This window comes from Pestalotiopsis fici (genome assembly GCF_000516985.1).
Source record: "Pestalotiopsis fici W106-1 unplaced genomic scaffold PFICI_Scf_8, whole genome shotgun sequence".
Taxonomy (NCBI): domain Eukaryota; kingdom Fungi; phylum Ascomycota; class Sordariomycetes; order Amphisphaeriales; family Sporocadaceae; genus Pestalotiopsis; species Pestalotiopsis fici.
The window spans coordinates 2,368,815-2,386,775 of NW_006917098.1; the positions used below are offsets into that span (position 1 = coordinate 2,368,815).

Genomic DNA, 17,961 nt, shown 5'->3' on the forward strand with positions numbered 1-17,961 from the left:
TCACTACCTTTGAAATCAATCATCACCTAATCAACTACACACCACCGATCGGTCAAGATGAGTACCGAAGAAAAGACCAGAGTCTCTGGCGAGGTCTCTCGACCCGAGGGCACTATTCTGCCCACTGTCAACCCCGATACCCAGAAGCCTGAGCCTCCCAAGGCCGCTCTGCACCCAGCTTTCTACGTTGCGTAAGTTGGCATCCTCGTCTGATGGCCGTTGCCATTGCAGAATCATAGACTGACTGTTACCGGCTGCAGAACATGGATTGGTCTCTCTTCCTCCGTCATTCTGTTCAACAAATGGATTCTGGACACCCTCGAGTTCCGTAAGAAGCGCAGTTCCAACTCGATCATATCATGAGCCACATACTGAGATGATTATCTTGCAGGTTACCCCGTCATTCTAACGACCTACCACTTGACTTTCGCGACCATTGCAACCCAGCTCATGGCTCGATACACTTCGCTGCTTGATGGCCGCAAGACTGTCAAGATGACTGGTCGCGTCTACCTCCGCGCAATTGTTCCGATCGGCTTGTTCTTCAGTTTGAGCTTGATCTGCGGTAATCTGACCTACCTGTACCTCAGTGTTGCCTTTATTCAGATGCTCAAGGCTACAACTCCCGTCGCTGTGCTCCTCTCCTCCTGGTCGATGGGTATCGCTGCTCCCAACATGAAGATTTTGATGAACGTTTCGGCCATTGTTGTCGGTGTCATCATTGCTTCCTTTGGCGAGATCAAGTTTGTCTGGATCGGTTTCATTTACCAGATTGGTGGAATCATCTTCGAGGCCATCCGCCTGAACTTGGTTCAGGCTCTTCTGAGCTCCGCTGAGTACAAGATGGACCCTCTGGTCTCTCTGTACTACTTTGCTCCTGTCTGCGCTGTCATGAACGGCATCGTTGCCCTGCTCTGGGAAGTGCCCAAGGTTACCATGCCAGAGGTCTACCACGTCGGACTGTCGACTTTCTTCCTGAACGGTCTTTGCGCGTTCCTTCTCAACGTCTCCGTTGTCTTCCTGGTGAGTTTTTTGGTCAAATGATGTCATTTTTACACTTCCGCTAACAAATTGCAGATTGGCAAGACTTCGTCCCTCGTCATGACCCTCTGCGGTGTCCTCAAGGATATTCTCCTCGTGGCTGCTTCCATGTTCATTTGGGGTACCCCCATCTCCGGCCTCCAGGCTTTCGGTTACACCATTGCGCTGTGCGGCATGGTTTACTACAAGCTCGGACTCGATGCTATCAAGGGCTATGCTGCTGAGGGTGTTCGTCAGTGGGCCGAATTCGGCAACTCTCGCCCCGTCCTTCGCAAGGTCATCGTCATCGTCGGTGCTCTCTTCTTCCTCTTCGCTCTCTTTGGCGGTCTGGCTCCCAGTTATGGCGCTGACTACCGACCCTACCTCGGCGAGACGGCTGCCAAGTACGGCATTGGCTCGTAAAACAATCAGGGATGACAATCGAACTCATGTCCACCATATGGCTTTGTAATATCTAAGAATAGATGAGACTTACATACTCCGGAGTTTCGGGCTCCGCGAGCTGACGAGAGGTGTCCGCGCTATTGCCGGGTGGGGGAATAGTACCGGCGAAGGCGGCCCTCGATTTCGATGAACCACATTCATGTGCTTTTGCACGACACTCATATATTTGCATCCTTCTACTGGATCCTTTTTCTTGGCTAGGGGAGTACTCTCGTTTGTATTGGCAGCGGCTATGATAGGTCAGCAGAAGACTACTAGCTGCATTTTATGTTTATAGACTTTTGGCAGCAGAAGGGGGCGCAGGTTGGGATCATGTTCACACGAGAAAGGGCGTTTGGTCTTTGTGCAGCTTAGACAACCTGATGAAATTTGTAAATCAAAATTTTGGAACACACAAAAATGACAGACCATGACGTTGAGATATCCCGGCTATCTTGTCTAAGCAGCCGTGCGTGATCCTATTATAGCTCGCATATAAAAAGCTAGTCAGCCTCGTTGCTTACATCAACCATTCATGAGGCGAGTGACACTTGATTCGTATTGTCGTTTATGCACTTCAAAAACTTAGCATCGGCCCTGTAATAACCACTGCCGACTTGACATTGGGCCAAGGCGGACTGTGATGCACTTTCTGGGCGACCAACCTAACCACAAAATAAAATAAAAACAGCAAATAACCAAACAGAAATGCACTCGAGCAGCAAGTGGAAAGCCTGCGTGCTGGGGCTTTGGTTGGGGGGCTGATTATATACGTTACCAATCAAAATCTCAAGTAAGAGAACCGATCTCTCTTCATAACTCATGTCGATGATCATTTGAAGTTCTTTGTTGGGTGTATGTGAGAGGTCCAACCCAATCCCTTGACTCCCACCCTACAGATACAGAAATAGCTGGTGGCTAGTCAGCAACCACAATACGTGGACGGAAAAGGTTTTCGGAATTCTTGCGATTTTGTGTCTCTTCTCTCGGAGTGCGGGCTCGAAATGACATACTAGATCATTGCCTTTGCAAACCGTGGAACTTGTACATTGAAGAAAGAGAAGAAGAACGGGAAAGAGGTAAGGGAAAAGAGCTATCGCTAGTGCAAGACTTGTGCTTTTCATCTATCCATACTATTTGCTGTGAAGCGTACATGGATTGATTGTACCCTAAGACATTGACTCGATTTTCGACTTGGGAATCAGTGATATAGCTCAGAATGTGATCTGACGTGCGAAGAGCAGGCAATGCTCAAGCCCAGTCAATCACCCCCACACGCCCATGGTGTGTCGGGTAATGGAAAAGAAGGATCAATATTGTTCTGGCACATGCACAAGTACGCAAAATGGCACTTGGAAAAGTCTTGGGGAAGTAGATCGTCGAAAGGAAACATTCCTTCGTTTCCAATAACTGCTGTCCGAGGCAGGATTGGGAGCCATGGTTGATAAGCACTGCTCAGCCGACATGGGAGCATAAAAGAACAAACATGACGGGATGATGCTTCGATCTGACTCGTGACTGTTGGCCAAAGCAAGGTTCCGTTCGTAGGAAATGATGAGCCATGAAGGGCTGAATTATAGTATCTTTGCCAGCCAAGTTTGATGCATATAGGGCATATAGGACACTAGGCAAAAATGTTAGCAATTCATGACCATATAGTAATACCCTTATCATGTGTCACAACTGGCCCGGAATGCTCGCAGAAACGTCAATGTGCTACCAATGCCACATGGTTGATTATCGAGACTGACTATAACCACTGGAACACCATTGCCCTTTGATCTAGAACGCCAAAATCATCGAGTGCTCGCAATGCTTCCCTTCCTGCCCTAGTGCTTTGCTGACCGAGCCCGGATCGCGAAGGCCCCATCATCCGATCATGTTTCCCTTTTCGTCGCCATGGCCCCGTGGTGGAGGCAGCAGTTCACAGGGAATCACGGATCGTAAAGACATCGTGTATGGTCGTGACATTTTTTTTCTGTCAATTCATAGCAATTCCCTATGGGCTCCTAATGCCGATGTTTTTGATGCAAGATTTACATCCCAATCCTTTAACCCCTGATCCGAACGACATGAGAACGCGTGACAAGGAAACAAGCTTAGAACTCTGTAGTATAGAGGATTAGCATATAGTCGATGAGTGAGGACACTCCCAAATAAGCTGCTCTCGTCGGAGAAAGCGATTGGGGAGCAACGAAAGCAGGTAGACGTACTCAGAGGGGTGAAGAACCATCTGTTCTTGCCGCTGGTGTAGCGCTCCTCCAGCACCTTCTTGACGTTCTTCTTGGCATCCTCCCGCTGTGTAACCTCCTTGAAGGTGTCGTTTGTGACGGAACCCTTGAGACCCTCAAGCTCCAGGGTGTAACGGGTGGGCATCAAGTGGTTGTAGTTGATGACCTTGATGAAGGGCTTGATCTTGGAGCGCTTCTCCTGGCGGGTCTTGGACATGCGGCGGGTGATCTTGGAAGGGTAGCGCTCGATACCGGCAACGATGGCGTGGCCGTAAGGGTGCGACTTGTTACCCGAGTCGATGGGCTGGATGATGACAACCTGAATCAAGAATAACCACGGTCAGCTAATTTTCTTCTCTGCGTCCTCCTCGCATGAATTCGTAGTGCCTATCCGCGCAACTGGCGAAGTGAAATTTTTGAGGAATTGTTTGATCGTGGTCGGGCGCAGGTAAATCGCAACTCGAGGTGTGTTCTCTCTGTCTTGACGTGTTGTTCCTCTGTGAGTGGTGGTGGTTGTGGTGGTTGAGCGCATTGTGTGCGTATGCCTTCAATCCTCGCTGCCTCTCCATACCCTGACCCGACCTCGATCTTTCCTCGAGATTGCTCCTGGCGACGTACCTTCTTACCGGCGTATCTGCCGCGGGTGATGATGGCGACTCTGCCGACCTTGAGGAACTTCATTTTGACGTCGTTTGCCGAAGGGTCAATATGAAGCTGTTGAGGGGTTAGTAGATTTGGCGTTGAGGTCTCGTCTTCTCCTGTCACGCGGAAAAAAGTTCAATTGCAGCGGTCGTTGAATTTTCGATTTTGTGTGGGCAGGAACCTAAGCGAGGAAGACCCGAAAAAAGTGGGGTCGCTCTTTTCTCTATTCCGTAGGTCTCAAGTCTCTCACCTTTGGTGCTGACCCAGTTTTCGAGACCTTGGGGCAAAGCTGATGTGATGGTCCGTGCATAAATCAGGTCGGGTCCCTGACTTTGACCTGGCTCGCAGCCGGCACCCAAGTGTTGGTCCCATCTAGCTAAGCTTCTTTGCAGTACATGCACACCACGACACGATATCGACATAGTAGAACACCTCTCCCTGGACTCTGTGCCGTTCGTCAAGTTCTAGACACCATTCCAAACTTCCTGGTACTGTCAGAGCCACGACCTTTTGTATCCTACAAGTTCACCATGGCTCCTCCAACATACATTATTTCCAAGGTCGCAGACCCCATCTTTGCTGTAGTCATCGGTCTTGGTGCCGCTGCTACGAGGATCAACCGTGAGGAGAAGGAAAAGGGCCAGACTACTGAGCAAACTCTAGAGTCTATGAAGAGGTGAATTTTCTCATACTAATGATTGGTTTACTGGCGCTGGCTTACAAGTTGTATAGACGTCTTGGTCTCAGTAAGAAAACAACTTAAGCCTTGCCACAGGTCAGAAAAGGGTCTCATGTGTCCCTCTCATTGCGACATCAAAACAGTAGGATATGTCGCCACTGCAAGAAGATTCTTCGGACTTGGTACTGTTCTTTAGTCATTCCGTCAAGAATGTGAATGCAGGCAATATGACTGTCATGGGTATCATTTATAAAATAATTCTACCGAGGAGTACCGGCCGGGCCTCCATCAACCCCGTATTCAACATTATTCGCGGTTCACAGGCCCTCAAAAGCCGGGCCATACTCCTTCTTCATTGCTTCTCTCACCATCTGACCGCATAACTTCGCAGTGGGGTTTGTCGCTACCGCCAAACCCTTTGCTATATCGTTGCCATATTTTCCTCCGAGCGCAAAATCTCTGGATGCCGCCGTCTCAAAATCTACAATGCTCCAAACAGCTTCTCTCCTTTCTCCGAGATCCTGACGCTCTGCCGAGGCAGACTTTGCCGTCATGTGGTAGATTGCACCGCGCTGCGTGTGTGCCAAGGACAGAGTTCTCCCAGCTACTGGCGAGATTGATCCAAAGACGCTCTTGGGCGTCAGCAGGGAGATGGCTTCGTCCAAGTCGCCGAGCAATGTTATTGCGGCTTGTGCTCGCTCCTCATTGCTTGCGTCTTGCTTTAGAGCTTGCATATCCAGCACTTTCGATAAGAGTTTGTCTCCGTGCAGCCGCCTGAGTGCTTGTGCCCTGTTATTGCGAGCGCTGGCATAGTTTGGAAATTCTGAGATGAGCTCTCCAAGATGGGACACGCATGCTGCATATTCTTGGACAGGGTCCTGCACTGATCTCAAAACCTTAATGCCGGCCAACTGCATCTCGAGTTGCTGCATTGACAGTACAATGTCCTTCTCGCGTTTTGAGACCCGCTCATATATACTCGGCTCGGTGACGTTGGGGTCTTTTGGCAAAGTCGAATCAACAAGGATCGATGTTGATGGGTCCGATTCCGGATCTTTCATCTTCTCAAGGACGTTTTCATCGCGTCGGCTCAGAGTGATGGGGTCCATCTTGTGCGGCGGACAGTTCGAAACCAGCGGATGACTGAATCGTGGTTGATCGGATTTCTGTATAAAGCTGCTTCGTACAAGTTTGGTGGCTTATGCAACTCGGTGCAACTACAGAGAAATGGCTCGGATACAAGGGATGGATTGGTGGTTATGTGATGAACCCTCGGCTGCAACAATGCCTCGTTGGTATTGTTTTTGCAACAAATCTCAAGTGCGGCAGTTCAAAGACGAAAGAGATGGCTCTTGGGGCGCTATGATGCATCAAATACTCTACCTCATGTATCCGGGGAAAGGTGCATAACTGCTGCTGCATTATGCTCGGGCAGCCTTAGAAGGGCTGGGGCCACTTCCGCACCTTGACCCCCCGCGAATGGCCGCCCTTAGCCGGGGAACTGTGGCGCTAGTTTCCGCGACTCGTCTTTCCGCCCTTTAGACAATGGGCATCCGTCATCACCCCAGACCACGGGAACGCGCCGTTCAGAGTTCTTGACATTGCCGAACGGTGGCCTAGGGACCACGGAACCCCAGATGGCCAAGGCCGCACGCTCATGGGGCCACTGGTTGCCGTGTCTGCCCGCCCGCTTCCTTACATCAAGAGGCAATCAGGAGAGGGCGAATTGTCAGACTTCTTGCACTTATAAAGTTATTCGGTACAACACCCGTTATCGTGTACATAGGCTCTGAAGCATCCTGAACCTTTCTACAAATCTCATCACTTTATCAAAATCTACGGCATAACTCAGACATACTACTTGCCACCGTGAACCTTTACACTTACTCATTATCGAGCCGAGTTTCTACTACCATCATGGCGCCGTCCGCTATTTCGACGTCCCCTCCAAGGGACAATGCCTTTTTCCAGACAACTGAGACCAATGGCCACAGCGAACTCGACAGTTTTGCTGTTCAGTCCGGAGTGCCCCAGTTCCAAGGTTACGATCACGTCACTTGGTGGGTTGGAAATGCCAAGCAAGCGGCAGCATACTACAATACCTTCTTTGGCTTCAAGACCGTTGCCTACAAGGGCCTGGAAACAGGCAGCAGATACTTCACCTCCTATGTTGTAGAAAATGGCAATGTCCGTTTCGTCTTCACATCCCCCATCCGCTCGCACAGACATCTCCCAAAGGATGAGCCGATATCAGCAGAAGAGTCTTTGCTCCTCGAGGAAATGCACGCTCACCTCGAGAGACATGGCGATGCTGTCAAGGATGTTGCTTTCGAGGTGGACGATGTAGACGCAGTCTACAGCAGAGCACTTGCTGGCGAGGCTCGATCCGTGCAGGAACCTACCATGCACCACGATAAGCAGCATGGTTCAGTCCGGACGGCTGTCATTTGCACATATGGCGACACAACACACACACTCATCTCTCGGAAATCATATACCGGACCATTCTTGCCCGGATTTCGCGCAGCTACACCTGCCCCGAGCTCCATTGAAGCACCACCGACCAACCTTGCCCGCATCGATCACTGTGTCGGTAACCAGGACTGGAACGAGATGGTCAAGGCTTGTGCCTTTTACGAGCAGTGCCTGCAATTCCACAGATTCTGGAGCGTCGACGACTCGCAAATATGCACCGAGTTTAGCGCGCTCAACTCGATTGTCATGAGCTCGCCAAACGGCGTGGTCAAGATGCCCATCAACGAGCCGGCCCCGGGCAAGAAGAAGTCGCAGATTGAGGAGTTCGTCATCTTCAACGCGGGCGCGGGCGTGCAGCACATTGCCCTGCTGACGCACGACATCTTGCACACGGTCGCGGCCATGCGCGCCCGCGGCGTCGAGTTCATCAATGTGCCCCCTTCGTACTACACCACCATGCGCGAGCGCCTCCGCACCGAGAAGCGCAACTGGGAGCTCAAGGAGGACCTGGACGCCATTGAGCGCCTCAACATCCTCATTGACTATGACGAGCAGGGCTACCTGCTCCAGCTCTTTACCAAGCCGCTCATGGACCGCCCCACCGTCTTTATTGAGATTATTCAGCGCAACTCGTTTGAAGGCTTTGGTGCTGGTAACTTTAAGAGCTTATTTGAGGCGATTGAGAGAGAACAGGCTGAACGAGGTAACCTGTGATTGGTCCAAGGGAGTGCCAAAAGAAAAAGAAGAAGAAAATATCATGAAGATTTGATGAGATAGATGATGAAAGTGTTCAAGGGCACATGCGTACCTATACTAGCGTTTGCTTTTCAATGGCTTTGATGTTACAATGCCCTACTTAGTTAGGTTAGAGGGCAATGAAGTGTTAAAAAAAAGGTCATGTTGCAAATATGTTTGCAAAATCAAGCATGTATTTTCGACAATGTCCACTTTAGCAATGTGTGAGCGAATTCAAGTTAATATTCAACACAGTTTTCGAACATGTACCATAATTAAAATGAAATCGCATCGTGGGCAAGAGATGAGTCTATTCATTGCCTCAGAGTCGATTGTCGCCTTGCGAAAAATAGTTTTGTGGTGCTTGGTCCCTGCAATAGACACTATATATTGTGTTTTGTGGTGCAAGATCATCCAGAAGCCAGCCTTCCAGTTATCCTGAAGCCTCAGACCCCTTCCTAAATATAATCATCATGATGTCTGAATGCCCCGAGCCTGAACGCCTGTCTATGCTTTTTGTTTTGATTTTCCATTCATAACCCCCGTGCCCGCGTCATCTAAGCAATACAAAGTCGAGGACGGAGGATCATGTCCTTAATCGATCAAGGATCAATGTCCATGGCCGTACCATTCATACGGCCGTTGGCGTCGCCGTTCGTCTCCAGCTCCTGACTAGACATAGCCGAGCCCCGTGTGTCACTCTGACATCCGGGGCAATTGTGTAACACCTCGTGAGCGAAGAGATCGCAGTCGATACAAAAATGATTTCCGCAAACCTCGCAGGCATACCTTCCGGATTCGCTTAAGCCAATGGGGGCACCGTGTTGTTCAACGTGTTTCTTGTCGTATTGGGGGAAGGCACTGAGACAGGCATAACACGCCGTCGACTTGCGCGCTTCCGACCAAGGCACATCTACCCAGTTCCGTAGAGGGAACAGATGGTGATATGATCGCGCAAGATGGGTGGAGAGAATGAGTGTTAGGCCGCAACCGGGACACTCGGCCGGCAAACGACAAACACGCGAGCTGCACCGCGTACAGGTATAACCCTCCCGGTTTGGCCTGTTGTGGCAGGCGCAATAGCTAATGGTCTCGCCCGTGGTGATTGTTCTCGATGGGAAGCCCATCATGAGCAGACTTGCATTGCTTTGCTCCGTCGTTCGAGTGGCTGGCGGTGTTGTGACATCGAGCAGCAATTCGCGAAGATGCTGCTCGTGCAGTGCTATAGTGTAACTAGAATCATCTCCTCCATTGGTCTTGGCGCATAGCTCTGCGCAAATGGCTACTTGAGCAGCAATACCGACGACAGAGACACGGATCCTGTCCTTGATGACGGCGCTGATGGTCTCGTGAATGTCACCAGGGTCACTGGACATGAGGGCACCGTAGACTATAACAACTTCCCTTGTGCCATGGGATGGTGTGTGACTGCGTGTTTTGTCAGAGTCCTGCCCTCTGGTACCACCACTTGAGCTCGCTGAGGGGAGATCACAACTCACTATAACGCACCCCGACACATTTCCAGGGCATTCTGTAGACTCGGGTTCCCCTGCGGCTCCTGCTTTGTCCACCGGGTCAACCTTTCCAGGTGATCGGCGGGATTGCCGCTCATATCGCTGATTCTGATGGCAATACCATCGCGCATGCCGAGGATGGCCAGTTGGGAGATTGGATTTTGTTCAAAATATTCCCTGACAAACTCCCCCGCATATGCCATTGTGAGCTCGTGTCTGTTGGGCAACAGGTCCTTCTCTGCCATGGCAAAGGACATGTCGAGGACCAGGACAAGATGACGTATGATGCCGCGCTGCAGAGGGGTGGTATCCTTCATCAGGCGCGCGCGCTTCTTTGCTTCGGCCGTTTCGACTCGCTTGATGGTTCCATCCTCGTTCTCCTCGACTATGTCCCATGTTCTCGTTACGTTCTCCCATGCCGCTTGGGTCTTGCGCCCGTCCTTTTTTGATTTGCCGCGCGCATTGTGGGAAGAGTTGACCTGCAGCTCATCGTCGGAGGCGCCATGGTATTCGCCGTCGGAGTCGGCCATGATCAATCGGCCGTGATCGAAACCACCGCAGGTTTCTAAAGATATATGATTGCTGGGTGTCTTGTGCAGAGGGCGGCAATCTGGTGGATCTCAAGTCACAGAGGCGAGGCGGGAGAAATGGAGTTGGGCGACGATCAGAAAGGCCACGAGGAAAAGCGATGAAATAAACGCTCTGTTGAATTAGATTATGCCTGGTATCGACGATGGTGAAACGAGAGAACAAAAGAAAAGCAACGGCAAGAAGATAGAGGCTGCAAATGAGCCAAGGGCAAAACTGGCGCAGGCAACAACAGGCACCGCCCTTATGCCAATCCTCGCGCTGGCCGCCCTCGAAATCAGCACAGTGGTTCTACAGAGGGCTGCAGTTGCACGTGCTGCCGCTGCCGCTGCTGCCAATCCTCCTTGTCTTGTGGCAAGCAGGTGTAGGACAAGAAGGTAGCTAGCAAAAAGAAAAAGAAAAGAAAATCGTCCGATTGAAGCACAAGGCTAAGAAGAACAGAGAGTTGGGAGATGGACCAGACGTCACGCACCGCACGCAGCCTCGCCCACATGTGCATGAAATCAATGGATGATTTATCTCCAGAAGGGACCTCAAGCTAGGTACCATGTTACCTGGGTTGTCGGCCAATCAGGCTTAGCGCGAGTAAGCTTCGTGCTGGTCAGTCACTATGTACGTAGTATGTATCCTTGCACTTCGGTACCTGCCGGGGGTACGTAGATGTGGGGTCCTGATTGATTATCCCATCTCCTCGTGCGCCGCCGTCATAAGTGTACAAAGTTCAAGATCAATGTTCCGCGTCGTCATGGTTCATGACCGTCTTGCGGGCAAAGGAATACAGGTCTGACAAATACCTCGAACATTGGAGGCATGCAACGCTTGCTCGGTCTCTTGATTGAAAATGGCATCCATATAAAGTAACCTGAATCTATCCTGTACGCATCCTCACCCTCCATCCACATCATTGTGAACTTGATATCTACCTACCTGTCTAATTCTATATACCATCACCATTGCTACAAACATGACTTCTTCCTCTGCAGAACCTAAGACTGCCACCTCCAGCCGACCAATTCTCGGCTCCCTCAATGAAATATGTATTGTGACTCCCCATCTCTACCAGACTCTGGACAACCTCGGCCGTCTTGGGCTGGGTCCTTTCCGGGTCTTTGACTTCAATTCCGAGACCGTTCCCGAGCAGGAACTCCGGGGAAAGAAAGGCAGTGACCTCTTCACCCTGCTCGTCGCCTTTGCCGAGAGTCCCGATCCCCGGGAGCCCGTGCTCGAGATCATCCAGCCTCTGACGGGACAGACATCGATGCAAGACTACCTGGACGCGCACGGCAACCATGAGGGCGTCCAGCACATTGCCTTTGACATGGACAACCTGACCATGGACGAGCGCCTGGGGCTGATGGCAGCGCGAGGTGTTCGGCCCGTTATGCAGGGAGTATGGAAGGGCAGCAAAGGCGTGACACGCTTCTGCTTCTTTGACACGGTTGAGCAGGGCATGGCCACGTGCTTTGAGACTATTGCGCCCTCGGAAGACTGGCAGGAGCCCGAGTGCAGATGGTATCCTTCGCCTCCCACGATTGCAAAAGCGGTGGACGAGACGCTTCCCAAGAAATCGGTACTGAGTGCGTATGCTGGTGGACTTGAAGAACTGTTGCAGTAGTTTCCCCCCTTAGCCTTGGCCCCACGAAGTGTGCTGTCATTCAAGAATAAAGTCCGTATTCTGCCATCTGAGGTTCCAGGTCTCGTTATTAATGCGAAGTAGCGTGTTTAATCTTGGCCAATTTATCGGACGATGCGCTGCAGTATGGCACCAATAAGCAGCCTTGTTTTGGCTTCTATCATTTTAAAAGGATATAATGTTATTTGTTTGACAAGATTGTCACATACGACCATAGATAGTTGAAAACATGGCATCCCGTTCGCTCTGCCTTAATTAAGCAACTAATTGCCGAATCAGTACTCAGGTGGGTGACCACTGGGGAATCCTCGGTGTTGTATGTTTTTTTGTTGTTCTTTTTTTTCTCATTTTTCTAATTAGATTTCCAGCCGATGGCAAATTCGCCTAGATTAGCTCAGAAAAGAGAAGACGTCCTTGTATTTGCATTTACAATACCACAGTGGAGGTGGTCCCTTGGTTCATGGTGACTGCTGTAAGGGAATGTTATCTTGAACAACTCAACTCATACTTTTTCTTCTATCTTCTACCAGCGCTCTTGAAGAAGGTGAGGTAAATCGCCTAGGCGAGATGCAAGGGTCAGCAATGACTTGTGATCAAGTGCAAGGATATCGCTATCCAAAATGAACAGGAACTGTTAACGTCCCACATCCAGCAGCAACGTGCCATTAATTAATTTCCAGTTTCTGCACGAGGCGGTTTGCTGACTGGAGCATCATATATACTATGAATCACCTCGTCACAACGCAGCCGCATAGGGAGGGTCAGGCCAAGACTATACAGTCGTGCGGCCAATCTGCCTCCGAAAGATCTACCCCAACACAGAGTCATGATTGGAGGGATATTACAAACTCCTCCCACTGTGCATGCAGGTACTGGGCCTTGCCTTGCAGATTGAATACTCAACATGTGTCCATCGATCGGCCTATGCAACCGAGAAACTACACCAAAGCCAACATTGGACAATCTTATCTTTCATATATAATACCTCTATAGTCAAGTGCACATGTTGACATGTTTTTCTCCAATCCCTTTTCCAGTGGCCGACGGTCTTTTTCAGTCGAGATAATCACAAGATTCTCCAACATAACTCTTCAGTAGTTTTCTGGGCATTGCTTGCTATCCCTCTACGCCGAAAATGAGATCACCAGCTCTCCTTGCGGTGCTGCTAGGCCTGGCATCCGCGAGCCCCACGCCTACTCAGGACGATGTCCTCGATGCCCGCACAATAGCAAAGAGGGCGACCATTACGGATGCTTGCACAGTCGGTTTCTGTACCCAGAACGGCGGAACGACTGGAGGAACCGGTGGCACAACCGTAAGTGGTTGACTGTATAACTCCCACCATGATACCGCAACTCCATGTGAAACAATATGAAGCTGACATGATTCTTTTCAATTGCAAGACTACGGTTTCTACCCTGGCCCAGTTCACGGCAGTGGCCAACGCCTCGGGACCTTATGTGATCGTGCTGGATGCCGCCCTGTCGGGAGCGGCCAAGGTGCAAGTCGGCTCTGACAAGTCCATCATCGGCCAGCCAGGTTCTAGTACGTTCAGATCAGCTTCACTTGACTTCAAGTCCACACGGGATGAAAACGAAAATGCCATTCCCATCTCATCCAAAGGAAGGAGATGGATCGAGATTTGACTAACACTTTTTGTCTTTGAAAAAAACAGGTCTCACGGGTATCGGTCTCACCATCTTGGGGCAGTCCAACGTCATTGTGCGCAACATGAAGATTAGCAAGGTGCTGGCCGACTATGGCGACTGCATCACGATCCAGGCCTCGTCCAACGTCTGGGTCGACTCGTCGGATTTCTCAAACGACCTCGACCACGACAAGGATTACTACGATGGTCTGATTGATACTGTACACGCCTCCGAGTGGGTGTCTATCACCAACAACTACTTTCACGACCACGTACGTGTCCAGCTCCAAAGATTTCATGTTTGTTCTTTTATTCTTCTTGGGCTAAACTTTGCAATGGCAAAATAGTGGAAGGGATGTCTCGTCGGTCACTCATCCAACAATGAAGCCGAAGATCTAGGACATTTGCACGTGACCTACGCATATAACTGGTGGGACAATATCAATTCGAGAACTCCAATGTACAGATTCGGAACCGTGAGTGTATTCCTCTTTTCCCCCGGGATACCGTGTATGTTGAGACCAAACAAGAAAAGATTTGCTGACATGCTGCGTCTAGGGTCACATGTACAAGTAAGTTACAATTCAAATAGGAGAGGAGTACTTTTCTCTCATACAGCTCCTCATTTCCACACCAGAAGATGATATCGTACCCAAGCCCCAGAAAACAAAAGACTCTAGTGAAGACTGACTCAAGTGAAAAACAAAAGTTCGTACTACTCCAACCTCATCGACACGGCCATCAACACGCGCGACCTAGCCGAGGTCCTCGTCGAGAGCTCCGTGTTTGAAAACTGCCCGCGCAAGGCCATCTTCACCGACGACAACACCTATGAGGGGTATGCCGTTGTCAATGACGTCGACCTCGGCGGTAGCGAGAACCTTGCCCCCGAAGGCAACTTGACCTCAGTCCCCTACGACTATGACCTGCTTGGCTCCGCCAATGTCAAGGCCTACGTTACTGCCAATGCCGGGCAGCTTCTGACTTTTTAGAGTAGACCTGGCGTAGATCGGGCCAGCTACTTTCCGGAGAATGACAACTAGTAGACGGTGGTAATGTCAGAGGGTTCGGCCCATACTGAGCTGGGAAGCGTGAGCATGGTTGGAACACTGATCAGGACCTGCACCAACAATACTTCCAGCCTTGGAACGGCACGGAAATTGTTTTGTATGAAGAGTAGTTGTAGTAGAAGTATATTGCCGCTGTGGGCGTACAATTGAAAACTATCCGAAATCTACCCTTAGGAGATGACTCCTAATGCTGAGAAGAAAATTCCCTATTCACCAATCTACCAAAGAGTCCTCCTGGACGACAATGCCATGTCAATCGCTCCGAAACACCAATGCTGTAAAAAGCACGCATATAAAGCCATCTAATTCATATATCAGACATCCTCTCTTCCATCGTCACTGTCTCCAAAAAGATGGGCAGCCTCCATGCAATATCCCATGCGCCCACTACCCAACCTTCGCTCACTACCGTAGCAAACAACCACGGCATCTAAAATTCCCACGAGTATACTCTCAAGTGAACCCAGAATACTGAAGCCAATGGCACCTGCCACGAGTCCCACGACGTAAGCATAAGCACTTCCCCGATACCCCATGCCGTCTGGTCGTTGCCCCTGCAGCTGATGTGCTGTCATGACCCAGCCTGCAAAACCAAGTGCCACGGACATGACCATCCTTGTGGCATTGAGTAATAGCTTGGCCAGGCCATAGGGTACGAGGCCGCTGACGTTGTGGTTTCGCCGATTGAAAGTACCCGGCATCAAGTGTGTCGTTGCGCCCTCGTTGATGTTCAAGAAGGGCATCCGAGACAGCCTCGAGGCCGATTCCATCAACGGCACACTATGAATCGCAGCATATGTCAAGACCAATGGGTTCGTCAACAATGTAATCGATGCCGGTATCAGTGAATAGGCGGCCAAGTTTACTATTCTAGCAACCCTGGCGGGTAGAATGAGCAATGGAGCACGAACGCCGAGTTGTAAAAGTGTTGCTGCGCAAATGGTTCCAAAGGTCGAATTTGTCGCGTGACCAAGTGCATCCATGACAACAGCGTTGGAAGGTGTCGGTGGCTGTCGGTTGCGATGAAAGTACCAGTTACTAACCGTGCCGGCGGTGGTGGCTCTGATGACACCAGTCCCCACGGACAAGGTCCAAAGATACATCAAAAAGAAGTAGACGCCGATCCACCATGTGGCTGCCCCAATGATAAAGGCGGAAAGGGATTTGGAAAAGTACCCACTAAGGAAGACGCGAGTAAACATGCCCAACCAGATCCAGGTCCATCCAACGACGAAAACCAAGGAGCCGAAACCGAGCAAAACGAGGGCTGGGTTGGCGGCAAGGATCCTGGTAGAAAACTCCAGCAACTCGATCGCCTTGTGCAGCTGATAGCGAGACCGATTGATGAGGTAAACCAGGACAATGGCGCCGACAGCAGGAATGAGCGAAAGCCATCTCATCACTGTATCTTGGAGCGCGAGTCTCTTTGATCCGCCCTGGAAGCTCGAGATGAAGGGATACAGCGAAAAGGACATTAGGACAATGGGACTCCCAACTATTATCAAAACAACCAGAGGTCTTGCGAAAGATCGCAATAATGCCATCCAGACCATAGCCACAATGACCGAGATTACTGTGTCAACGGCCAGCAGATAGAAGGACGCATGCAGCGTTGTATAAATAGTATCGCCCAGTGGTGTTTTCTTGCTGGGTGTCGATGTATGCAGCCATACCAGGACAAAAGTCGAGAACAGTGATGCCATGGCAATCAGATAAATGAATGCAAAAAACTGGTCATTCTGAAACAATTCCGTGTACATGGGGACTGATGGCGCTTCCAAAGCTGCATCTTCGATTGGCTCCTCTTCTTCCATGATAGTTTGATGCCGTAATGTACGTGGGTCGTATGTTGAGGCCTTGGGATCTCTGAATTGCTGAAACGCGGGAGGGTCGGCATCTGTTGATGTCTCTTGGAGCAGATCTTCCGGTACTTCGTTGTCCAGCACCGCAGACTCGAGGCCTATATCCACCATTTTCCCATCACCACTGCTGTCAGAATCCTGTCGCGCAGCCCTTGCGACAGCCGAACCTTTCATATTTTCCTTGAGAGTCTGCCTCGTGGGCCGGTCCTTGAAGCTTGAATCACCGTTCCAGCTGCTCTTTATGCCCATGGGACGGCCTCCTTCCTCGTATAGACGACAGCCCTGCTCGGCACTCTCGCCGAGAGATGCATGACTGTTTTCGTTTTCCGACGCGGAGCTCTCATCCAAGCGACTGGAAATGAAGACTCGCCGCGACCGCTGCAGGGCTCGAAAGTCCGTCGCCTCACGCGCATCGTCCTCATCCTCGTCTTGAAATTCATTGACAGCACTGTGGAATAGCGGTGCAGCGTCCTGGCTGGTGTTGTATCGCGAACCAAAAGCGCCGAGTCTCGACCCTGACTGATACGGGTTTCCTAGTCTGCTCTGGTATGTAGAGCGGGCGGGATGCCGGGGGAAGCGGGAGGCGCCATCTTGAGGTTGTCTATTTGATGGCTCGCCATCTGGCTGGCCAAAACTTGAGAGCCGCGACTGTGACTGTGCAAGGAACCTCGACGCATCTATGCATTTGCGCAAGCCTGTTAGTACATGTTTTGTGCAGATGGTTTTTAGGTACGCAGTAGACCGATTTGAACAAGACGACGGGGGGAATTTTTAGGCATCGAGTCCAGGGCGGGTCACTGGGCAAGTGCACTTACATTCCGAGAACATGTTTGCGATGCTCCAGCAGGAGGAGGACGAATCCTGCAGAAGGGGGTAATTGTATGCGACAAGAAGAGAAGTTTGGAACCGAACACAGCCAGTAGTTGCACCAGACAAAGATGGATGTTGATTTAATGCTGTTGGTTTGCGGCTGCTCGTGGTCGTGTGAATGAATCAATGAATGGCCGAGCTCGCCTCGGGGGGGTTCGCCTTATGACGATATCTCGGGGGATAAGGCAAGAGATAAGAAGCTGGGGCTGTCGGTTGTCGATCAGTCTGTCTCTAACTCTGGCGCCAAAATTCATCGACGAGAGATATGCATGGCTATGTGAGCTGTTGTGAGAACTGTACCAATATGGAATGTTGTTTTTTTATTGGGAGAAAGGGCAAAATGACCACCAAGACCAAAGGAAAACAAGATGGACCTCTCTGCCTGCTACAGATTTGTTTTCTTTGGGTGTGGTCGATTGGGGGTCGGTCAGTCAAGTCGGTCAGGCAGGGCAGGCAGGCAGTCAGCCAGTTTTTAGTCAGTAGTAGTCATTCCCCGGCGTTGCTTCCTTCTTAGCAGCACACGACCCCTTGTATCTTGTCATCCCCTGAT

The 17,961-nt window shown here is 50.5% G+C and overlaps 8 protein-coding genes across 8 annotated transcripts; 4 read left to right on the plus strand and 4 right to left on the minus strand.

The window, feature by feature from the left end:
• Positions 1 to 57: 57 nt before the first annotated feature.
• PFICI_11390 (uncharacterized protein) lies at positions 58 to 1,443 on the plus strand (the record flags this gene model as incomplete). Its single annotated transcript, XM_007839971.1, has 4 exons — positions 58 to 191; positions 261 to 328; positions 392 to 1,023; positions 1,078 to 1,443. The coding sequence occupies 4 exons, from the start codon at positions 58 to 60 to the stop codon at positions 1,441 to 1,443; spliced, it is 1,200 nt and encodes a 399-aa protein (XP_007838162.1).
• Positions 1,444 to 3,563: 2,120 nt separating this feature from the next.
• On the minus strand, positions 3,564 to 4,376 carry PFICI_11391 (60S ribosomal protein L27-A; the record flags this gene model as incomplete). Its single annotated transcript, XM_007839972.1, has 3 exons — positions 3,564 to 3,571; positions 3,678 to 4,014; positions 4,314 to 4,376. The coding sequence occupies 3 exons, from the start codon at positions 4,374 to 4,376 to the stop codon at positions 3,564 to 3,566; spliced, it is 408 nt and encodes a 135-aa protein (XP_007838163.1).
• A 957-nt stretch (positions 4,377 to 5,333) lies between these two features.
• On the minus strand, positions 5,334 to 6,125 carry PFICI_11392 (uncharacterized protein; the record flags this gene model as incomplete). Its single annotated transcript, XM_007839973.1, has 1 exon — positions 5,334 to 6,125. The coding sequence occupies one exon, from the start codon at positions 6,123 to 6,125 to the stop codon at positions 5,334 to 5,336; it is 792 nt and encodes a 263-aa protein (XP_007838164.1).
• An 808-nt stretch (positions 6,126 to 6,933) lies between these two features.
• Positions 6,934 to 8,205, plus strand: PFICI_11393 (4-hydroxyphenylpyruvate dioxygenase; the record flags this gene model as incomplete). Its single annotated transcript, XM_007839974.1, has 1 exon — positions 6,934 to 8,205. One exon carries the CDS (start codon positions 6,934 to 6,936, stop codon positions 8,203 to 8,205), a length of 1,272 nt encoding a protein of 423 aa, XP_007838165.1.
• A 623-nt stretch (positions 8,206 to 8,828) lies between these two features.
• PFICI_11394 (TFIIH basal transcription factor complex p47 subunit) lies at positions 8,829 to 10,270 on the minus strand (the record flags this gene model as incomplete). Its single annotated transcript, XM_007839975.1, has 2 exons — positions 8,829 to 9,654; positions 9,726 to 10,270. The coding sequence occupies 2 exons, from the start codon at positions 10,268 to 10,270 to the stop codon at positions 8,829 to 8,831; spliced, it is 1,371 nt and encodes a 456-aa protein (XP_007838166.1).
• Positions 10,271 to 11,292: 1,022 nt separating this feature from the next.
• Positions 11,293 to 11,943, plus strand: PFICI_11395 (uncharacterized protein; the record flags this gene model as incomplete). The annotated part of the gene is made up of 1 exon (XM_007839976.1): positions 11,293 to 11,943. One exon carries the CDS (start codon positions 11,293 to 11,295, stop codon positions 11,941 to 11,943), a length of 651 nt encoding a protein of 216 aa, XP_007838167.1.
• A 1,153-nt stretch (positions 11,944 to 13,096) lies between these two features.
• On the plus strand, positions 13,097 to 14,601 carry PFICI_11396 (uncharacterized protein; the record flags this gene model as incomplete). Its single annotated transcript, XM_007839977.1, has 6 exons — positions 13,097 to 13,276; positions 13,365 to 13,506; positions 13,637 to 13,881; positions 13,957 to 14,085; positions 14,168 to 14,181; positions 14,319 to 14,601. 6 exons carry the CDS (start codon positions 13,097 to 13,099, stop codon positions 14,599 to 14,601), a joined length of 993 nt encoding a protein of 330 aa, XP_007838168.1.
• A 392-nt stretch (positions 14,602 to 14,993) lies between these two features.
• Positions 14,994 to 17,369, minus strand: PFICI_11397 (uncharacterized protein; the record flags this gene model as incomplete). The annotated part of the gene is made up of 2 exons (XM_007839978.1): positions 14,994 to 17,236; positions 17,357 to 17,369. 2 exons carry the CDS (start codon positions 17,367 to 17,369, stop codon positions 14,994 to 14,996), a joined length of 2,256 nt encoding a protein of 751 aa, XP_007838169.1.
• Between the last annotated feature and the right edge of the window lie 592 nt (positions 17,370 to 17,961).